This window comes from Hibiscus syriacus, unplaced genomic scaffold (genome assembly GCF_006381635.1).
Source record: "Hibiscus syriacus cultivar Baekdansim isolate YM2019G1 unplaced genomic scaffold, ASM638163v2 tig00109978_pilon, whole genome shotgun sequence".
Lineage (NCBI taxonomy): Eukaryota > Viridiplantae > Streptophyta > Magnoliopsida > Malvales > Malvaceae > Hibiscus > Hibiscus syriacus.
The window spans coordinates 393335-416076 of record NW_024062545.1 but is presented as its reverse complement, the minus strand read 5'-3'; the positions used below and the strand labels follow the sequence as shown (position 1 = coordinate 416076).

General features: G+C 36.1%; 2 protein-coding genes and 2 long non-coding RNA genes across 4 annotated transcripts; all 4 read left to right on the top strand.

The window, feature by feature from the left end:
• Positions 1-8557: 8557 nt before the first annotated feature.
• Positions 8558-9110, top strand: LOC120211645. The gene is made up of 3 exons (XR_005524620.1): positions 8558-8649; positions 8752-8829; positions 8933-9110. It is a non-coding gene; the product is annotated as an uncharacterized LOC120211645 (long non-coding RNA).
• Positions 9111-10402: 1292 nt separating this feature from the next.
• LOC120211646 lies at positions 10403-10801 on the top strand. The gene is made up of 3 exons (XR_005524621.1): positions 10403-10445; positions 10605-10657; positions 10726-10801. It is a non-coding gene; the product is annotated as an uncharacterized LOC120211646 (long non-coding RNA).
• A 5175-nt stretch (positions 10802-15976) lies between these two features.
• On the top strand, positions 15977-18854 carry LOC120211619. Its single transcript, XM_039210116.1, has 4 exons — positions 15977-16210; positions 16323-16957; positions 17151-17861; positions 17948-18854. Exons 1-4 carry the CDS (start codon positions 15977-15979, stop codon positions 18852-18854), a joined length of 2487 nt encoding a protein of 828 aa, XP_039066047.1.
• Positions 18855-19087: 233 nt separating this feature from the next.
• LOC120211644 (elongation factor 1-alpha-like) lies at positions 19088-21443 on the top strand. Its single transcript, XM_039210143.1, has 3 exons — positions 19088-19233; positions 19824-20305; positions 20408-21443. Exons 2-3 carry the CDS (start codon positions 19844-19846, stop codon positions 21287-21289), a joined length of 1344 nt encoding a protein of 447 aa, XP_039066074.1. The 5' UTR covers positions 19088-19233; positions 19824-19843; the 3' UTR covers positions 21290-21443.
• The last annotated feature ends 1299 nt before the right edge of the window (positions 21444-22742 follow it).

Genomic DNA, 22742 nt, shown 5'->3' with positions numbered 1-22742 from the left:
TATCAGATCAGAAGCAACTTAATCAGTAGGTCATTTTGTTATGTGAATGGATGTTGGCATGTAACTAAAGGGTTAAGTTGTGTATGCTCTGAGTATTTTGGTGAAAGTGTATTAATATATGTATATTATCGTATTTTCTTAATATAAGTTCAAATGTTGTGATTTTGTAAGAAATGTTTTAAAAAGGTAATGTGACACCTCGGACTAGTATCGGGTCAGATACGGGTTGGGGGTGTTACATTTAATAGTATCAGAGCTATGGTTTAGCCGATTCTAGGCATAAACCAGTGTTATAGAGTCTTTAAATGGAATACATGCCAACAAATAGTGAGAACTTCTGATCTGGTATAGTATGAGTATGTTGTTTTGCTAATAGAACAATGTGTTTATTTTATTAGATGTCCGGACATAGTAGCTCCTGAAGTGAAACGGAGAAGATAGGCCTGCTGAAAGCAGTAATTCACCTGCCCTGTCCAGGCAAAGTGAAGGACAGGTATCTCAGGGAGTGCCTGTACAAGATCAAGACACTTTCTTCAGGAAGTTGGATGTTATTCTGACGCGTTTTAACCTCCTGCTCCACCAACTCAAAGAATGAATGTAGCAAAAGAGTTGAGAGGTTTAGGAGCTCCCAAATTTAAGGGAGAAGTCGAGGAAGGTCCGGTTGCGGTGAATCTTTGGTAAATGATTTGAAAATCATGTTGGATGGTCTTCACTATTCTGAAGTGGAGAAGTTAGATGGAGTTGTCTCGTTGCTGAAGGGTCAGGCGAGGATATGGTGGATGAACATCACCATGAGGATGTCCAGTGACCAGTTGACTTGGTCTTTGTTCTTAGATGAATTTAAAAACAAGTACATTGGAGATCAATTTATTCGGCAGATGAAGCAGGAGTTTTTGAATTTGAAACAAATGAACCGCTATGTATATGAGTATGAATGTGAGTTCAACAAGCTGAGTAGGTTTGCATCTGAGCTTGTGCCTACTGAAAAAGAGGCTTGTGAATGGTTTGTGGAGGGCTTACGCACTAGATTGAAAAAGATGCTGATAGTATTGAATTTGTCTTCATTCCAAGAGGTGATCAATCGTGCCAAGGCTCTTGAAAGAGCTCAGAATGAGAGATTTGAGGATTTTAGAGTTCATACATCAAAGAGGACGGGTGTTTCTTCTAGCTCAGCACCACCAAAAAGAGGAAGAGACTTAGGATTTCGATTACAAGCTAGATCAGAATCAGTTGCATCATCTGCTAGGGGAGCAAGTCAGGCAAGACCTAGACAGACGCAGTCAATGGGATCTGGTGTTGGGAGATCTACTCCAAGTCAAGCGAGACAGTGTCAGTACTGTGGGAAAAACTATTATGGGGCTTGTCGGATGGCTGCTGGGACTTGTTTCGATGTGGAGATGCCGGACATTTTATTCAGGATTGTCCATTGATGGTTGGTGAGCCTGCACCATCTGAAAGAGTTGGTTCTGCCTCACAGAGAGGACGAGGAAGAGGCAGAGGAAGGAACCTGTCTGAATCCTCTGCTCAACCTGAAGTTTGGTCAACCACACGGGTGTACAATCTAAAGATAAGTGAAGACCGTGATGACCCTGATATTATAACAGGTACTTTTCAGTTGTATGATAAATTAGTATTGGTACTGATTGATCCAGCTCTAATTATTCTCACATTACGAGTGAGTTAGTAAAGGAATTGAGGATTTCCTTAGAAGCTACGAGTAATGAGATTATAGTAACTAATCCTTTAGGCCATAGTGCTCGGGTGAACAAAGTCTGTAAGGGGTGTCCCATACAGATTCAGGGAATTGAATTCCATGCTAATATGATGGAATTACCCTTTGACGAGTTTAAAGTGATTCTGGGAATGGATTGGTTGTTCCGTTACTATGGAGATGTTAATTGCAGATCGAAAAAGGTAACCCTGAAGAGTCTAGGAGGAACAGAGATAAGTGTGAGTAGTAAAAGGTTTAATCCTTTAGCAAATGTAATATCAGTAATGTTAGTTAAGAAGATGTTGCTACAAGGATGTCAAAGATTTCTTGCAAATGTGATAGATTCAAGAGCTAAAGAAAAAGGATTGAATGAGATTTTAATAGTTCAGGAATTCCCTGATGTTTTCCTGGCTGAGTTTCCAGGATTACATCCAGATAGAGAGGTAGAATTTCAAATTGAAGTAATGCCAGGAACCGCTCCAATTGCAATGGCACCTTATCGGATGGCTCTGAAAGAATTGCAAGAGTTAAAGAATTAATTGTAAGAGTTGTTAGAAAAGGGATTTATTTGACCAAGTGTGTCACCTTGGGGATCTCTGATGTTATTTGTTAAGAAGAAGGAGGGATCAATGCGTCTCTGTATTGATTATCGACAGCTTAATAAGGTGACCATCAAGAATAAGTATCCCCTTCCGCGCATTGATGACTTGTTTGATCAGCTAAAAGGAGCTTCGGTATTTTCGAAGATCGATCTACGTTCGGGTTATCATCAATTGAAGATTCAGGAGAAAGATATTCTGAAGACGGCTTTCAGAATGAGATATGGTCATTATGAATTCATTGTAATGCCCTTTGGAGTAACGAATGCACCTACTGCTTTCATGGATCTTATGAACAGGATTTTTCAGCCCTATTTGGGCCAGTTTGTTGTTGTCTTTATTGATGACATACTGGTGTATTCAAAATCCATTGAAGAGCACAACGCACATCTGAGGTTGGTTTTACAAATTCTCACGGATAAGAAGCTTTATGCGAAATTGTCCAAATGTGAATTTTGGCTAAACGGAGTAATTTTCTTGGGGCATGTGATATTGACAGATGGGATTAGAGTGGACCCTCAGAAGGTTAAATCTATAATGGACTGGGAAGTTCCCAATAATGTATCTGAAGTTCGGAGTTTTCTGGGACTTGCCAGTTATTATCGAAGATTTGTTAAGAATTTTTCGATGATAGTGCTGCCTTTAACGAAACTGATGAGAAAGAATATACCGTTTTTTTGGACTTTTGAATGTCAAGAAAGTTTTGAAGCTTTAATGAGAATTCTGATAAAAACTCCTGTATTGGTTCAACCAGAAGCTGGCAAGAATTTTGTCGTATACAGTGACGCGTCCCATAACGGGTTGGGGTGTGTATTAATGCAAGAAGGGAAGGTGGTAGCGTATGCATCGAGACAGTTGAAACCACATGAAAAGAATTACCCCACCCATGATTTAGAAATGGCTGCAGTGGTGTTCGCCCTCAAGATTTGGTGTCATTATCTGTATGGAGAACAATGCTATTTGTATACGGATCATAAGAGCTTGAAATACCTAATGACTCAAAACGAGCTTAATTTGAGACAAAGGAGATGGGTGGAGTTTTTGAGAGATTATGATGTGATAATTGATTATCATCCTGGAAAGGCTAATGTGGTAGCAGATGCCTTAAGCAGGAAAATGTTTGCAGCCTTACGAGCTATGGATGCCAGATTATCTTTAACTGGAGATGGTGGTCTTTGTGCAGAGTTAAAACTTAAACCAGCATGGTTGGAACGAATAGGAGAATTGCAAAGTAAAGATGAAACGTGTTTGAAAAGAATTGAGCAAGTAAAGAGCAAAGAGATTAAAGACTTTGAGGTTAAGTCAGATGGAAATTTATATTATAAAGGAAGAATTGTGATACCCGACAACGAAGATTGGAAAAAAGAAATATTGACAGAGGCTCATTGCAGTCCATTAACGATGCACCCGGGTGGAACCAAGATGTATATAGATTTGAAGGATCGATTTTGGTGGCCAGGGATGAAACGAAGCATCACCAAATTTGTGTCTAAGTGTTGATATGTCAACAAGTCAAAGCTGAGCATCAAGTTCCGTCAGGATTATTGCAATCGCTTTACATTCCTCAATGAAAATGGGAAAATGTTACGATGGATTTTGTTTCGGGGTTACCCTTGACTCCGAACAAAAGAGAATCAATCTGGGTAATTATTGATCGATTGACTAAGTCAACGCATTTCCTTCCGGTTAGAACAAATTTCTCTATGGAAAAGTACGTTGAGCTGTATATTAGAGAAATTATTAGATTGCATGGAGTGTCTGTTTTCATAGTCTCTGATCGAGACTCTCGATTCACTTCTAGATTCTGGAAATCTTTGCATGGAGCGTTGGGAACTCGTTTAAACTTTAGTACGGCTTTTCATCCTCAGACTAACGGGCAATCAGAGATAACTATTCAGATCTTGGAAGATATGTTGAGAGCATGCGTAATGGAATTCAAAGGATCATGGGAAAAGTATTTACCACTGGCAGAGTTCGCTTACAACAATAGTTATCAGTCCAGTATAAAGATGGCCCCATACGAGGCATTATATGGGAGGAAATGTTGTACTCCATTAAATTGGTATGAACTCAAAGATCGAAGTGTTCTTGGTCCGGATTTAATTCAAGATGTAGAAAAGAAAGTTCGAGAAATTCAGCATAACCTCAAAGTAGCCTCTGATAGGCAAAAGTCCTATTCTGATCTTAAAAGAAAATAGATTGAATTCGAGGTTGGAGATAAAGTTTTCCTTAAAGTATCCCCCTAGAAGAAAATATTACGTTTTGATCGGAAAGGAAAGTTAAGTCCTAGATTTATTGGGCCATATGAAGTTGTTAAGAGAATATGACCCGTGGCATATCAGTTATCCTTGCCACCGAAATGGAGAAGATCCATAACGTCTTCCATGTATCCAATGTTACGAAGATATAGGTCCGATCCCTCTCACATCGTTGCAACAGAACAAGTAGAAGTCCAATCGGATCTAACATATGAAGAAGAGCCAGTGAGAATATTGGATTATGAAGTAAAACAGTTGAGGAATAAAGTTGTTCCATTGGTCAAAGTTCTCTGGAGGAATCACAAAGTAGAAGAAGCCACGTGGGAATATGAAGAAGATATGTGATTTCATATCCTCATCTGTTCGTGCAATGAAAATTCAAGGACAAATTTTCTTAAGGGAGGGAGATTTATAACATCCTCCATACCGGGTTAGTGATCAAATTGTGAAATTTCAAAATTTAGTGACCAAAGTAGATAAATTGAATGGTTGAAAGATTTAATGGGAATGTTTTGTGTAGGATCAATTAACAAAGAATGAGGAACTAAAGGGGTAAATGAGTCTTTTAATAGGGGAAATAATTAAATATTAGATGATGATATTTAAATCCACGTGGAAGGCAAATGGAGAGAACAAAAGTTTCCAGATTTCTCTTCTTTTTCTTCATCGTGAGACCAAACTAAAGGTGACTTTTCTTGTTGATCAAATTCTTGATGAAATTAAGATTTCTTATTGATCCTTAGATGATAACTAAGCTTAAGGAAAGTTTAGATTATCTTAAAACCATAAGATGATAAGTATATAAAGAATTAAATAAAAGAAGTAGAAAAGTGAAATATTGGATTAGAGTTCATAATAAGAATTAGAAGTGGGATTTGACTTGTCATAAAGCTAATTAAGAAGTATGTGGTGTTAGAATTCAAATTAGAACATGTTGGAATTTGGGTTAGATTCTTAAATTCTACATGGAGAATTGGATTTCTAAGTTTTAGAGGTATGCAATGGATAATAATTAGTTTAAGTAAGAGTATGCAAGTTAGGGATATAAAAGGAGGTGAAATATAAATTGTAGAGAAGATTATAAAGAGATTTTCGTGCTTAAAATGACATTTCTGGGCTATGTGCATCGATGCATCAAGGATAAATCCCAGAAATTATTCAAGGTGTACCGATGCACATAAGGTGTACCGATGCACATGAAGTGCATCGATGCAATCTTTTAAAATACAAACATTAATGCCATTGATGCATCGATGCATAAGGAGTGCATCGATGCACCCCACTAAATACAAATATCGAATAGGATTTATGCATCGATGCATGATGCATGGTGTAGTGCATCGATGCATATCTCCATTAAAAAGATGAAAATGGCTTTTCTTTTAGCCTAAGAAATGATAGTTGAGAATATACTAATTAGTATACTGATAAGTATCAATGAATTACTATATAGATATCAAGCCTAAACGAGTTCTGGAAACATTGACAAGTAGGATTGATCGAGGGAAAGACAAAGAAATCTAGGTGAGTGCATATGCATAGCATGAATATAGTATTATAATCAGTTCTAGACTTATGATAAGTCTAGATTCAATATTTTGATACATGATTACATTCCATATTATGAAACATGATATGAGTTTATACCATATGCATTATGTGACATGAATATGCAGGAAAAAGTTATATGAGTTATGTGATAAAGGTATGGAAATGATATGTCTATGTGATAAAGGTAGGAAAATAATATGTCTACGTGATACAAATTATGTGAATTGTGAAAGCCCATGTTATGTAGATGAGAACTATAGGTATAGCTGGCATGCCAAGGTAGAGGGTCTACGCTGTCCTTCGAGATATGTATATATATATATATTCTTTGGAACATGTGTGAAGTCTTGTGAGACACATACTTGATCCCTAGTATATGTATATGATTCTTAAGGAATGATATGTGGTCCTTATGGACATTATTATATGGCACTCCGGTGCAATTCTACGCGGCACTCCGATGCAATTCTACGCGACACTTCGATGTAATTCTACGTGGCACTTCGGTTCAATTATACGAGCTGTGGTGACAGCATAGTGCACAACTTCACAATACTCTCATACCTTAGGTTCTCAATATGATATCATGGGCTAATGAACTTAATAATGTGAACTTATGAATGTGAGTTTGATAAATCTATGTGTAAGAAACATGGTTATGGTTATTGCATTGTTTACATACATATTATCATTGCAACCCATCTCATTTTGGCAATTCCTTTATTTTTTATTGTTATTATTATATTGCCTCACTAAGTCGATGACTTAGCGTGTGAGTGTTTCACATGTAGGATTTGATAAAGTAGACGATCGAGGTTAAGCAGCTGGACAACATTACTCCTACAACTATCAGATTAGAAGCAACTTAATCAATAGGTCATTTTGTTATGTAAATGGATGTTGGCATGTAACTAAAGGGTTAAGTTGTGTATGCTCTGAGTATTTTGGTGAAAGTGTATTAATATATGTATATTATCGTATTTTCTTAATATAAGTTCAAATGTTGTGATTTTGTAAGAAAGGTGTTTTAAAAAGGTAATGTGACACCTCGGACTAGTATCCGGGTCGGATACGAGTTGGGGTGTTACAAAGATGGTCAAAAATATGATATGTATAAACTAGTAAATGTCTAAGATATCCTTTTGAATTAAATAACCAAATTACCCCTAAGTGCTAAGATGGTCAAAATAATATGAAGTGATTAAAAATACCCATGTATCAAAATAATATGATGAGATAAAAAGAATGGCATGATATAAGCGAGTAAATGTCTAAGATATCCTTTTGAACTAAATAACCAAATTACCCCCAAGTACTAAGATGGTCAAAATAATATGAAGTGATTAAAAACACCCATGTATGAATAAAAATAAAAATAAAATCTCTATATGCAGTAAAAGACTAAAATATCCATGAGTAAAGAAAATTACAAAAAACCCATAGGGATAGTAAATGAATTTATAATAACTAAGGATGATTAAAATATGTATTAGGATGTGCTAATAAGTGCTACAATACATTACATGTTGTATGGTGATTAGGGAGGCCTGTGGTAAGTCATTCCATATGAGTGATCTTCATTGTGATATGGTAAGAATGTATTGTAACACAATTCTTGTGCATAATTGTATAATATTCATGGAACTTAGGGTTCATATTCGGAAAAGCAAGACTGTGTGATATTTGTGTATCATGTGCATCAACATGGTATAGTCTAATTTGCCTAAATAACCTTGTAAGAGCATTAAGATATGATTGACATGCTATATAGTCTAGCAGTCTCATTGTAGTACATTTGTGTACAATTGTAACCCTTCCGTAAATAGTCTTGCACTTCGGTGCATTCGTGGACATTATTGCTATCATCATAAACTAGCTCTTCCATATTATTTCGTGTCTTTTGTGATAATGAACTTATTCATAGTATGTAAACATGACATAATATTATTGATATCCTATGCATGATATTTTTTGTGGAAGAAATCACTAATTTTATTTAAAATAAAAAATATTTTAAATTACAATAAAGATTTATTAATCATAATCATAAATTAAAGATTTAAAATTATAATCGTAAATTAAGTATATAATTAGAACAATTTCTTATAATCATTGAAATAAAACTAACAATTTAAGATCACACAACGAAAGATTAAGGGTCCATTTGGTTGGGAAAAATATTTTACGAAAAATGTTTTTCCCATTTTCCTGTGTTTGGTTCCTGTAAAACAAGAGGGTCAACGTAAAACATTTTACAGTAAACGAAAACCTAAAAGAAAACACGGTAAAATAACTTACCGTTTGGAAAAGGATAAATCGATCGATCCAGTGGCCTCCTTCTCACCGGCGAGGCGGGCGGTCATCTTTTCAGGTATCTCTCTTTTCATCTTCCCCTTTTCATCTTCCTTGACCTCCTTTTCTTGTTTCATCTTCCTTGACTTCCATTTTCACCGACGAGGCAGAAATCAGATCTGTCATTGAAGTCCGCAATGGCTCCACATTTCTTGATCTAATTGTTGCTCAGATTCAGGTTATAAATTTTCCTTCCCTTATAAGTTGTTGGTTTTCGTTTTTGTCTTATGTTATAAGATGCAGCTCATTTGAAAACCGTCGTTTTCTTTGTTTTGATCAGAATCTTAATACGAAATATGGATGTAGCGTTCCATTGGTGCTGATGAACTCATTCAATACCCATGATGACACAATGAAGGTTTATTTCTACATTTATATAACTTTTTCCTTCACCTCATCTGATTTATTTTTCTTGTCATCAGCATTCGATCTATTTTTCATATAATTATTGTTCAATGCAGATTGTCGAAAATTACTCCAATTCAAACGTTAAAGTTCATATTTTTAATCAGGTTTAGAAATTGAATTTCACCTTCTCAAGATTCAATTTAGACTCAACGACATAAAACAGAGATCCATTTCTTGTATTCTATTTTCTCTGATTTCTCCCCTCATTTCTTGGATATTCATAGAGCCAATATCGTCATCTGGTGGCTGAAGATTTTACTCCATTTCCTTGCCAAGTGCTGCCTGGAAAGGTTGGATGGTGAACTTTGTTGCTCTATCTCCTTCTTTTAATCTAGTCCCTCCATTGCAGTAAGGATGCATGGCAATCTTAAATGCTAAACTACAGCTAGAGACGAACAGTAATTTAAAGGGCCTGAATTCTTTTTCTTTCATCCAATTCTCTCATTTTATATGCCTTCATTATCGGTTGTGATTACTATTTTTGAGCTGCTTAGCTTCATCTGAATTACTATTTGCTTCCCAACTTGTAAGAACATTGTAAGGTTTTGAAGCTTTGAAGTGGTTTAAAAAGGGATGGATGTATCATAGATGTAAAGTGTTAGTTTTCATTCAAAAAAGTATGATGAGTTCATGTGCCATTAATATTTAGAGTTTCAGAATAGTCTTATAGATGTTATATCTGAGCCATAACCCATTCATAAGAGAAGTGTTATTGTCTTCGTTGTTTCCAAAACTTAGCTACGAATTTACGTATATTTTTTGTTAAATGATGTATGTTTCTTAGTTAAACGCATTCACAGGATAATTGAAGAGTGTCATAGTTTTAGAAAATGAAGTATAAGGTTTTCCATGTATTCTTTATGCTGTAGTGGTGGATGAAATTATTGGGCTGCTTCTCAGCCTCTTCTATATTTTCTATAATGTTCATAATGAAGCATAATGTTCATAACACTCTCACTTTTGATTTTTTTTTTCACTTATTGCATTGAATAGGTTTCATTTTGAGTTTCTTGTTCAATGGTAATCTCTTTACTAGAGCTTTTCTTTTCTGGATAAAGGTATCCTCCTGGTCATGGTGACGAGTTCCAATCTCTAATGAACAGTGTCAAGCTTGATACTTTCTTATCAGAGGTTATGGCTGCAATGCAATGTGATTTTCCTATTGCAGAATAAATAATAATAATAATAATTTTTTTAGATTTTTCTACTGCATAATAAATTAACATTATTATTGGTTTTCACTACTGCAAAATAAAAATAAAAAGTATCGAGTTATACTTGAATCTCCATATCTTTAGAATAATGGGAAAGCTGGAGTTATTTCTGCAGAAAATAACTTATTGCAGTTAAACCAGAAGAATTTACTGCTTAAGCTTTTGTCCATAGCTGATTATCTTGGTTTATTTTTTAATTTTGCGAACATGCGATTAACCTTTTTAGTACATAATGGTGAATCACCAACCGAGAAAAAAAAAACAAATGTTTCTTACTTTAACTAATTAACTGACACTGTTTTTTATATGTGTAATTAAGCTCCTTGAAATTGCACAAGTTCCTGATGCACATGTAAGTTGTCCGTTTTCCATCTTTCTTTGTCTATTTGTTGTTTTGCTATTCATTCTTTTCCACCCCAATTTGCTTTTGACTTGATTTGTTTAATGGAGAACATGTAGTTTTGCTAATCATCTGTCAGGTTAATGGCTGATGTGATTCTATTTGTAACAGGTCAATGAATTCAAGTCCATTGAGAAATTTAAAATTTTCAATACAAACAATTTGTAAGTTACCCTCCCTTAACTATCGTAACTGCTTATTGGTTTACCACTGATGATTTATTTATTTACAGGTGGGTGAACCTGAAAGTAATAAAGAGGCTCGTGGAAGCTGATGCACTCAAGATGGAGATCATCCCAAACCCAAAGGTTTGTTTCTTTGCTTTTTCATTACCATGTTGCATCTGATAGAATTCTGCTTACCAAATAATAAAATTGGCTGCAGGAGGTCGATGGAGTCAAAGTTCTTTGTTTTTTGTTTTGTTCTAATTGTGTGTTATTTATTTTGTGGCTAGGAAATCAATGGCCCCGAAGACTTATCCGGCTAAAGGTAGATGAATGTTAAAGGTTGTAGTATCTGTTTTTGTCTGGAAATGTTCATGTGCAACAGTCTTAATATACGATTAAAAAAATAATAATAACAAATCGGTAAAAAATGACCGGAAACATTATTATTTCTACCGGTTTTATTATTATTGGATGTTTTACAGGTTTTGATAACATATCCGGTAAAACGTTACCTAAAACATTATTTTTTTATCGGGTTTTTCCGTTGCATTTACCAATATAGGTAATTAATAATAATAACAAAACCGATAGAAATAATAATATTTTAAGTAATTTTTTTACTGATTTTTTTAAAAAAATAATAACAAAACCGATAGCACATTTTTAACCGTATATTAAAATTGTCGAACCGTAAAAAACCCCTTTTTTGTCTTGCGGAAGTTTTATTCAAGTTTTGAGAATGTTTTATTTATTATTGTTATTATTATTTGGTTGGTTTTACTCTGCATATTGCTGAAAAACATTTGATTTGAAAAATATTGTTCCATGAGTACTGTTTGTATCTCATTAGTAACTCAAATACAAACTCCACAATTATAAAAACTAATTAACATAAATAAATAGTAATCAAAACGTGGTACTATTGTTGTTTTAATGTGGTGTACTATTGTTAAACTTAAAATAGTGTATTTATAGCACAATCAACATAGATTATTATATTATCTATAAATTTAGTTTGTCGTACTTATAAAATACAATTTTTTTATAAAATATAATTATATAAAAAAAAAATGAACCTTTAAAACTAATAAAGAATAAAAACATTTCGAATATGTATGCTTCTTTATTAAAAACAGATTCTGAAAATTATTTTCAGAAAAATTAACCAAACAGTGTAAAACATTTTACAATATATCATTCAAACACTGAAAAATATTTTCTGGAAAATTATTTATATTTTCTGTAAAACATTTTCCATATTTCATTTTTCGGAAACTATTTTCAATGAAACAGACCCTAAAATCTAACAAAAAAACTCAAACAAAGATATATACAAACAGATCTAATTGCATCAGCAAGTAAAACACAAAAGGGGATCAAGCTATTAAAAGACCATCGACAAACCGTAAATCAGACTCGAGCGATGTGAAAAGCTATTCACAAATGCATAACGGGTATCCAAATCTAATTCGAGAGTCCAAAGCAAGGAAGATCATCAATATAACAGATAAACGCCATCTTGATCAGTCATAGCGATGTCTAATCAACCATTAGAAAAAGATAAATAAAAATAAAAACCAAACGATCAAAAAAGTGCCGAAAGGCAGAAGAAAACGTGCTATAAAGGTAGAGAAAAACATGGCATACATGCAAACTTATTGAAAAAAAAAATAAAATAAAAGGACAATAAAAAATATCGACGGTCGACAACCAACATTAAAGTTGATGCCGCCACCGATCAACAAAGACAAAAAAAAGAATAGATGAACAACTTACTAATGAGAGAAATTAGAAGAAAAACCTTTTTTTGCTTTTTTATGTTATGTATCCTATGCATGACATTTATATGTGTGATATGATGTTCTCAAGTATGTTTACTCGTATATGGTAATAAAAGTATTATATATTTATAACCCTTAAGGATAATGTTCACGGTTATGAAAAATGTTACCTTTTGGATCGAGATAACTATGATTTTATGCGTATTGAATCTAAGAAAATTACAATTATTAATCGTGATAAAGTGAATAAGATAGTGTGATGATCCGAGTTAGATTATACTTTAGACTTGAATTAAGTGTGATAAACTCATATAAGAGATTAAAGACTATAAAAGCAAATGAATAATGGTTATAAATCTCTAGCATACATAGATGATTAATTTTGTGAAATTCATGAAATATAGTAGAATAGATGTGTATCATTGATATTTATTAGCCCAACGTTCAAATTTCTTCGTTCGCTCATTACATGTTTTGTCAATCACAGTAGGATAACAATATGATCAGATAAGTGTCAGTGGAAGAACCTTAGTATACTATGGATGACTTAAGTGAGCATCTAAATGATTGTGATTTGTATTAAAGTCTTATTGTAAATAATTTATTTACGTATTTTGATTTTTAAATAAAGAAGCTCCGCTTTTGTGATTTTTCTGTTTTCCATATTTTGTATTAATTATTTTTAAAATTTTGAGTAAGTCGTATTTCTTAAGGTGTAAAGTGCGAGATCACGGTGATGATCGAATGTGGCACCCGTGAACTCAATGGTGTATAAAAGTCCGATTTAATGATGTTAAATATATTAAAGGAAAAAAATTAGAAGATAAAAAAAATATTTTATGCAAAATACTAGGTTTCAATAGTGAACGTCTTGTTTGTAAAAATAATAAGCTAGAAAAGCTTATTTGCTATATAAAATAAAATAAGATAACATGATTTATGAATGTTTTTTAAATAAATATTGATCAGACAACGAGTGAAATCTACATTAATAAATGATATTATTATTGGAGAATTTTAATATAAAATGATAAAAATTGTTCATTGCCAATAAATAATTAGGAATGATATTCTCACCTTTTAAGGAAAAAAATGACATTTAAGTAATAATAAATTATCTCATTCTCATAATTTAAGAAAGAAAATGATAATATCAACCGAAGGAAAAATTTTACAAATTAATTGTAATAATATAATTTTACATTTTGCTCCTTTTATGAGGGTAAATTGGTGATTAAAATAGCTTAAGGATATCATGTTATTTTGTAAAAGGGAAAGGTATAATCAAAAGGGCAAGTTTGGGCGCGTCTCAGTTACTCAGGTAAATCTGATATTTGTTACTGTTTACAAAATCTGGGTAATTAAATTTGGATTCAAATAAAGTTGATTTAGAAAATAAAGTTGGATTTCGGTATAGAAAAGTTGATTTAGAAATCTTTGGATTTTGAGGAAGTTGGGAGGATTGAGAGAAAAATATGCGAGATGAGCTCTCTCTGGGTGCACGTTAGCCGGACTAATGAGACCTCGGGGCTGGTTCTTCGTTGCTGATTTCTCTTATTTTGGTGATTCTAGAGTTGTGTGGGTGATTCTGGTGGTGTTTGTGTTTCTAATGGAATCGAGTTTGGATTGGAGAAAGCTATTTGGGGGATCTAAGGAGCAAACCCTGGATTTCTTTCTGCCTGAGAAATTGGAGGGGATTTCCACCGTTAAACCTCCATCTGCTGTGTTTGATGAGGGAATTGTTGAATGGGGCCACTCGATTGTGGGGCAATTCATAGGAGCTGCTCCGAATTTTGGCTCCATGCAAAGGGTTGCTGAGATCTTGTGGGGAAAATTCTCGACTGTGAAGGTTAGTTTAGCAAACTCGAATCTTTATATCTTTTCCTTTTCTAACAAAGACATGAGAGATTGGATCCTTGAAAACGAGTCGTGGCATGTGCAAAATAAGCCGCTCATTCTAAGGAAGTGGGAGCCTAATCTGTAGAGGCTTGATTTTGATCTTAAGAGTATACCGATCTGGATACAACTGTACAATGTGCCCCTAGAGCTTTATACTAGATTGGGTCTCAGCTACATCGCGAGTGCTGTAGGGCATCCATTATACATGGATTCCATCACAGCATCTAAAGAAAGGCTTTAGTATGCTAAGGTCTGTGTTGAAATTGAAGCTGGTGTTGTGGTTCCTGAGACAGTTCAGATTATATTGAGTAATGGATCTATTGTGGGAATTAGGGTTCATACGCCTTGGCAACCTAAGTTTTGCTCTTATTGTAAAACTTTTGGTCATCAGTCTAATTTCTGTGCAGAGGCATCAGTCAAGAACAAAGAAATTCAAGTATGGAGGAAGAAACCTATTTTTCCTGGGATTATTGTTAAGGAAAAAACAGTCCCTGCTAGCTCTTACTCTCATCCTAAGGGCTCCAATCCATGTTTTAAGTCCTTAGGAGCTAATATCCTGCAGGGTGCTGCTGCTGTAGAGTTGTCTGTGGTGGCCCTTCAAGAGAGAAATGATACTACTCCCTTGACTGATTTTATTCAGGGGTTGGTGAAGGCTGATGGAGTGGTCAAATTGACAACTACTGAAAACATGGAAGAGCAATTGGTCAGGGAGGTTATTCCCAATGCTACTGATGGAGCTGGTGATCTGCTGAAAGGGAATAAGGAAATATCTGTTGGTGATATCCCTGAGACTGCTGCTTTGGATCAAGTTATTTTGAACACTATAGATGGAGAAGCTGGCCTGTTGGGAGGGAATAAGGGAATATCTAGAGAGGACCATGTTGATCCTCATGTTGGTGATTTCCCTTCTTTGCAGGAATCCATTCTACAGAAGAAGAAAGTCAGAGGGAGGAAAAAGGAGCTTGTGGGCTCTTCTAGTAAATTGGATTCATTGGTAGGTGGTGGAGGTTGTGACACTAGGAAGCCTCGGGCAGCTGCTATGGGCGTTGTTGTGCTGCTTAATGAGATCAGATTTAAAAAGAAAGATATGTTTGAGAATGCTAGAGGTACTGTGAAAGGTGTTGGTACTGGTGATCACCCCATTCCTGCTTAGATGATCATATGTTTTTGGAATGTGAGAGGCATTAACAGTGTGCCTAAGCAAGGTAAGATTCTTAAGAGACTGGAGAGCTTGGGGGTGGATATTGTGTGTTTCATGGAAACTAGAGTCAGGAGCTGTAATGTTTCCAAGGTGGCTGAATTTTTTTCTGATGAGTGGAATTTTGTGACAAACTATCAGTTTGTTGATGGGGGCAGACTCTGGATTTTGTGGAGTAAGAGGCTGTCTTTCTCTGTGATTGGCGGATGCGATCAAGCACTTTCTATTAAGGGAGATATTTCTGGCCATAGTGTTGTTATTACTGCAGTCTATGGAAGTAATTACAGCCAGTCCAGAAGGGGTCTTTGGGATCATCTAAGGGATTTGGAAATGATGATTGGCCATTCATCTTGGGTGTTGGGTGGTGACTTCAATGTTATAGCTGATGCCCAAGAAAGCTCAGACTATTCTTTAATGGTTCCTCACTCTTAAGCTGATATGGAAGAATTCAAAGACTGCTTAGAGGACCTTGAGGTACAGGATCATCCTTTTGTTGGGCCTCTCTTTACATGGTCTAACAAGCAAGATGATTCCTATCTTGCCAGGAAGTTGGACAGGATTCTCACCAACTCTCAGTGGCTTCTGGATTTTCCAGATTCGTATGTTGAGTTCAAGGCCCCTGGTGTTTCAGACCATTGTCCTGGGTTAATCTGGACTCAAAATGAGGCACAAGTTCACAGGCCAAAGCCGTTTAAAATTTTCAATTGCTGGACTGCAACTGATAATTTCTTAAACATTGTCGAGGAGTCTTGAACTTGCTCACAGTGATGTCAATGCAATGCAGATTCTGTTCAACAAAATGAAAAGACTGAAGCCAATTTTAAAGGAGTTAAATAGGAACCTTTTTTCTGATATTTCTGTTAGGGTGGCTGCCAAGAGGGCTGAGCTGGAGTCTGTTCAACTTTCAATCCTTTCTGGTTCTCTTCAATTTGGGGTGGAAGATGAGAAGAAGATCCGTGTTGACCTTGTGGATCTTGAAGTGGCTGAGCTTGATTTTTATAAGCATAGAGCAAAGATCCATTGGCTGCAGGAGGGTGATATGAGTACTAAGTTTTTTCATCAAAGGGTTGAATCCAAAAAAAAGAGAAACACAATCAGGGTTATTAGGAGTGAAAATGGGCAATGTTTTGAATCTTTTGATGGTATGGCTGCTGAATTGGTGGATTTCTACAGCAAATTAATTGGTGTTGTTGATCCTATGGTCCAAGATTGCTCTCCTGAGTGCTTAAAGGAACTCTTAAGCTATGCTCTGCCTGCTGGTGCTGAGAGGGTTCTGGTTGGAGAGGTCTCTGATAATGAAGTCAAGGAGGCCTTGTTTAGACAAGGCAAAGATAAGAGCCCAGGACCTGATGGATTCACTTCCTGGTTCTTCAAGGTGGCTTGGGGGATTGTTCACTCAGACTTCCTAAATGTTGTGAGGTATTTCTTTCAGACCTCTTACCTTTTACCAGCCTTTAATGCTACTGCAATAGTCCTAGTGCCAAAATCTTTGAATGCATGTATGGCTAAGGAATTCAGGCCTATTTCTTGCTGTTCTATGGTGTACAAAACTATTACTAGGATTTTGGTTACTCGACTAGCTCAGTTTTTCCCTGAAATGATTTTTTGCTAGCCAGTCTGCTTTTGTCAAAGGTAGAAGCATCACTGATAATACACTTTTAGCCCAAGAAATTGTTAAAGGCTATTCTAGGATGAATCTTTCCCCTAGATGTGCTATAAAAATTGATCTGCAGAAAGCATTTGATTCAATTAGTTGGAATTTTCTGCTGAATGTTCTGAGAGCTATGGGGCTTCCTGCTAGATTCTGTGGGTGGATTGAGACTTGTGTGACCACTCTTAGATACTCAATTGCTCTGAATGACAGCCTAGTTGGGTATTTTAAAGGTCCTAGGGGTGTTAGGCAAGGGGACCCTCTATCCCCTTACCTATTTGTAATTGTTATGAATGTTCTCTCTAGACTGCTTGATGTTGCTGCTAGGAATGGAATTTTTAGATTCCATCCAAGATGTAAGAGGATCTCCCTTACACATATATGTTTTGGTGATGATCTACTGTTATTCTGTCATGGTTCTATGGATTCAGTTTTGGGAGTGACTAGTATTTTAGAAAAGTTCTACCACCTATCTGGGCTCAATTTAAATGCCTTGAAAATTGAGCTTTATGTCTGTGGGATAAATGGTGGTGAATTAGAACAGATTCAAGCAGCTACAGGGTTTAGGACTGGTCTTCTTCCTATTAGATATTTGGGTGTTCCTTTAGTAACTCGGAAGCTCTCAAGGAAGGATTATGCTGCTCTATTGGAGAGAATTAAGGATAAATTGAGGCAATTGTCAAGCAAGAAATTGAGTTTTGGGGGAGATTACAGCTCATAAAAGAAGTATTATTCAGTATCTTCAATTACTGGAGTAGGCAACTTGTTTTGTCTAAGGGTGTGATTCATGATATAGAGAGGTTGTGCATGAGATTTTTTTGGAAGGGTAATGACTTCCCTGCTCATGGAGAAAGGGTCAGCTGGAACCAGATTTGCTCCATTAAATCTGAAGGAGGCTTGGGGCTAAAGAGTTTGACTTGCTGGAATAAAATCTGTTGTTTTATGCTTGTTAGAAATATCTTAGCTGGCGAGGGTTCCCTATGGGTTGCATGGATAAAAGCGTACTGCTTTAAGCTTGATGATTACTGGAATGTTGTCAATAAGCCTCATTTTAGCTGGATACTCAGGAAGTTGATCAAACTGCGTGAGGAAGTCAGAGGTTTATTCCCTGCTTCAGGTAGTTGGTTGCAGATTAAAGGGGACTGGATCTGGAATAGCATTCGGGACAGGAAAAGCAAAGTTACTTGGCATAGAGTCATTTGGTTCCCTACTCACATCCCTAAGTTTTCATTGATCACGTGGATGGCCGTCCTGGATCGTTTACCTACCAGGGAGAGGCTGTGTAGATTTGCTGTGTTGACTGATGCAAGCTGTGGTCTATGTGGTACTGTCCTGGAATCAAGAAGCCATCTGTTCATAGACTGTTCTTTCTCGAGGGAGGTTTGGAATGTTTTACTGCAACTTTGTGGGTTGCGAATGCAGTGGCTAAGTTGGGATCATTCACTTTGCTGGTTGGTCAGTAACCTGAAGGGTAAGTCCTTGCTGGTGCACATTCTTAAACTTGCATGGACTGGTTTTGTATACTTCATTTGGGATGAACGTAATCGCAGATGTTTTAGAGGTATGATGCGTTCAGTAGATACTATTGTAAATATCATTAAGGAGGCTGTTAGAATCAAGTTGTATAGACATTATATAAATAGGCTTGATAGCGTAAATAGGTAGTTGTGTATTGATTGGAGCCTATCCTAGATGTTCTTTTGTACTTTGTAGCAGCTTGCTGCTTTCATTGGATGAAATTCAAATTGTTTATTAAAAAAAAAAGTATAATCGGTTTTCCGATGGAAAATTATGTCTTATTAGGGCATCTAGTTGACATGCAAGGAAATAGAGAAAATATAGAAAAAACCTTTGAGATGTCGAATTTTACCCGTTGGATTAAAGATAATCCAACGTCTCAGAACGAAACCCTAGCTAAACCTAAGCTGAGAGCGTGGCTACTTAAGCTGAAGCAGGCCGCAGCTCTCGGCCTCTGTATCTCATTTCTCCATACTATATAGCTTCAGGTTGTGCAAATCCAGCTATAGTTCATTTTAGCAAACAGGTAAAAATCTCTTTGAAATGTTAATTTTCTAATTTTTTTTGGTTCTGATTTGTAGCTTCTTGTATGATTCTTATCTGTTTTGTGTTGTCTCGGATCTGATTCCAATTGTTTTGATTTGGCTGAGTTTTTAAATTTTATGCATTTATGTTGGTTTAAAATTTTATGATTTTAACAGATCTATTGAATCAGATTAAAACCGGTAGAAATTTTGATAACAAAATTATCAAAATGGAAATGAATCTTTCTTCTCTAATTGAAACTTTCAACTGTTTTCATTGGAAGAGTTGTATTTAAAAATATAGTGGCTGTAGTTGATTGGAAATAACTCCATATCGATGGAAGAGCTGGTCCCAGATCCCAGCGGCCGTGTTGTGTTGATACTTTGGATTTATTTCCTTTCTCTAAAATGAGTTGAATTATTGTGTATATAACTTCTTTTTAATTTAAACAGATGAATTATTGTTGGATATTCGTAAGATATGATTTTATGCTGTAGTTCGTATTGTAGATAGCCTTTTTGGATTTTTTATTTTTGATTTTGTATGTTTATGTGAATTGTTTTATGGATGTGTTCGTTCTCGTATTTTCAGTTTCTCCCGCGAGTTCTATAATGGGTAAGGAGAAGATTCACATCAACATTGTTGTCATCGGCCATGTTGACTCTGGGAAGTCAACAACCACCGGTCATTTGATCTACAAGCTTGGTGGTATTGACAAGCGTGTGATTGAGAGGTTCGAAAAGGAGGCTGCTGAGATGAACAAGAGGTCGTTCAAGTATGCCTGGGTGCTTGACAAGCTTAAGGCTGAGCGTGAACGTGGTATTACCATTGATATTGCCCTGTGGAAGTTTGAGACCACCAAATACTACTGCACTGTCATTGATGCCCCTGGACATCGTGACTTTATTAAGAACATGATTACTGGTACCTCTCAGGCTGATTGTGCTGTTCTTATTATCGACTCAACAACTGGTGGTTTTGAAGCTGGTATCTCTAAGGATGGTCAGACCCGTGAGCATGCTTTGCTTGCGTTTACCCTTGGTGTCAAGCAGATGATTTGCTGCTGCAACAAGGTGAGCTTTAGAACTTATTTATGTATATTATTATTAATGTATTGATGGTCTTTTATGATAATTTTGGTGATTTTAATTGATTTTCAATTATTTTTGGTATAGATGGACGCTACAACTCCAAAGTATTCCAAGGCAAGGTATGATGAAATTGTGAAGGAAGTCTCTTCATATCTTAAGAAAGTTGGGTACAACCCTGAGAAGATCCCATTTGTCCCAATCTCTGGTTTTGAGGGTGATAACATGATTGAGAGGTCTACTAACCTTGACTGGTACAAGGGTCCCACTTTGCTCGATGCTCTTGACCAGATCAATGAGCCCAAGAGGCCTTCTGACAAGCCACTCAGGCTCCCACTTCAGGACGTCTACAAGATTGGTGGTATTGGAACTGTCCCTGTTGGTCGTGTTGAGACTGGTGTTCTTAAACCCGGTATGGTTGTGACCTTTGGTCCCACTGGTCTGACCACTGAAGTTAAATCTGTTGAGATGCACCATGAATCCCTCCCGGAGGCTCTCCCTGGTGACAATGTTGGGTTCAATGTTAAGAATGTTGCTGTTAAGGATCTCAAGCGTGGTTATGTTGCTTCAAACTCAAAGGATGACCCTGCCAAGGAGGCAGCCAACTTCACCTCACAAGTCATTATCATGAACCACCCGGGTCAGATTGGAAACGGATATGCCCCAGTTCTCGACTGTCACACCTCCCACATTGCCGTGAAGTTTGCTGAGTTGTTGACCAAGATTGACAGGCGATCTGGAAAGGAACTTGAGAAGGAGCCCAAGTTCTTGAAGAACGGTGATGCAGGGATGGTGAAGATGGTTCCCACCAAGCCTATGGTTGTCGAGACTTTCTCGGAGTACCCACCTCTTGGCCGTTTTGCTGTCAGGGACATGCGTCAAACTGTTGCCGTCGGTGTCATCAAGAGCGTTGAGAAGAAGGACCCAACCGGTGCCAAGGTCACCAAATCTGCCGCCAAGAAGAAGTGAGATTGCATTTGAGCAATAATTGTGAGTTCAAGGATAGTTTTCTAAAATTTGGTTTTATATTTGTTTAGTTTTTAAAAGGCGCTTTGTTGGACCAATTTTGATATGCTTTATCCGCTGTCATGTTTTGTTTGAGACTTTGGTCATTGTTGTTGAATCCATCTTTAGTTTGTGTTGGTCAATTGCCATTTAAGACCATTTCTATTCATGTTGTCATGAGGTTTTTCACTCTATGCTCTCTAATTGGTTGTCATTCAATCTTTTCTTGCCAACTGTTTTTGCCGGCCGTAGTAATATGTACGACAAAGAACCCAATTACCTCTCCAAGTCATCCGAAATGCTTTACCTTCAGTAAATCAACAGGTTATACCGTAACATTTTGAAATTTTGTTGTTTGATTCTGATCGGTTGAATTTGAGTTTCTTAATATCTTTATTTTAATCAATAATTGTAACACCTTGAAATTTAACGGAGAGTTATAATTTCTAAAGTTTTAGACTCAATTCTACAAATTGTGGAGTTAAATTTGTTCAATTAATTATAAATTTGTAGTTCAGAGCATTAAAGATTATTAAATTGAAGGAAATTAATATGTTGGCTCAATTGGAAAGAATTGATGAAAATTGGGTACTGAAATGAATATGCGATAAAATAAAATGCTTGCTTTGAAAGGTTTAGTAAGTAAGAATCAAATTGAAAAAAAAAATAGAAAACCAATTCAAGAGAATTATGGAATAGACTGGATACGTACAAAGGCTTAAGGCTAACTTTGTGAATTCTAAGAGAATTCAGGGTCACGCCACACAATTAACGTTAAATTAAGTGGTATAAATACAAATCTTAAAACCCTGAAGCCTCTTAGTTTGCCATTTTTTTCAAATCCATAGTCACCGCTCACTGGAATTCTTTAAGTGGGCGATTTTTGGTCACCGAGTGCCGTCGTCCCTGTCGCTTTGATCAACATGCAATAAGTTTGTAAAAGATTTGTATCGTTGACTGATGCTTAGATCCGTAAATTGTACATATAGTTGCGAATTGAGCTCAATGAATGTTATTGTTGACTTGTGTTCCTGAGTAATGACTGTTGAGTCTCGCGTAGGGATGGCAACGGGCCTGGTTCGGGCCGGGTATTGGTCCCCGTCCCTATCCCCATTTAAAAAATACGTACCCGTCCCCGCTTAAAAAACTGAGAGGATTTAAACGGGGATCTCCATCGGGTAATCGTGGAAAACCGCTGGGAAACGGGTATCCCCGTTTAGCATACACAGTTATTTAAACGGGTATCGGGCCGGGTATATTTATTTAAATTAAATATATAAATATTAAATATATATTTTAAATTAAATTAAATTTATTAATATTATATATATATAATTATTATTTTTAATATTTATCGGGCCGGGTAATCGGAGTGGGGATTACCAAACCCGTCCCCGTCCCCGTTTATCATCCCCGA

Bases quoted from the DNA above. Each gene is read 5' to 3' on its own strand.
- LOC120211619 (XM_039210116.1), top strand. From the start codon at position 15,977: ATGGAAGAATTCAAAGACTGCTTAGAGGACCTTGAGGTACAGGATCAT. The intron at 16,211-16,322 runs GTTCACAGGCCA...AATGCAATGCAG, and splicing joins GGACTCAAAATGAGGCACAA to ATTCTGTTCAACAAAATGAA. The intron at 17,862-17,947 runs GCAATTGTCAAG...TTACTGGAGTAG, and splicing joins AGAATTAAGGATAAATTGAG to GCAACTTGTTTTGTCTAAGG.
- LOC120211644 (XM_039210143.1), top strand. From the start codon at position 19,844: ATGGGTAAGGAGAAGATTCACATCAACATTGTTGTCATCGGCCATGTT. The intron at 20,306-20,407 runs GTGAGCTTTAGA...TTTTTGGTATAG, and splicing joins TGATTTGCTGCTGCAACAAG to ATGGACGCTACAACTCCAAA.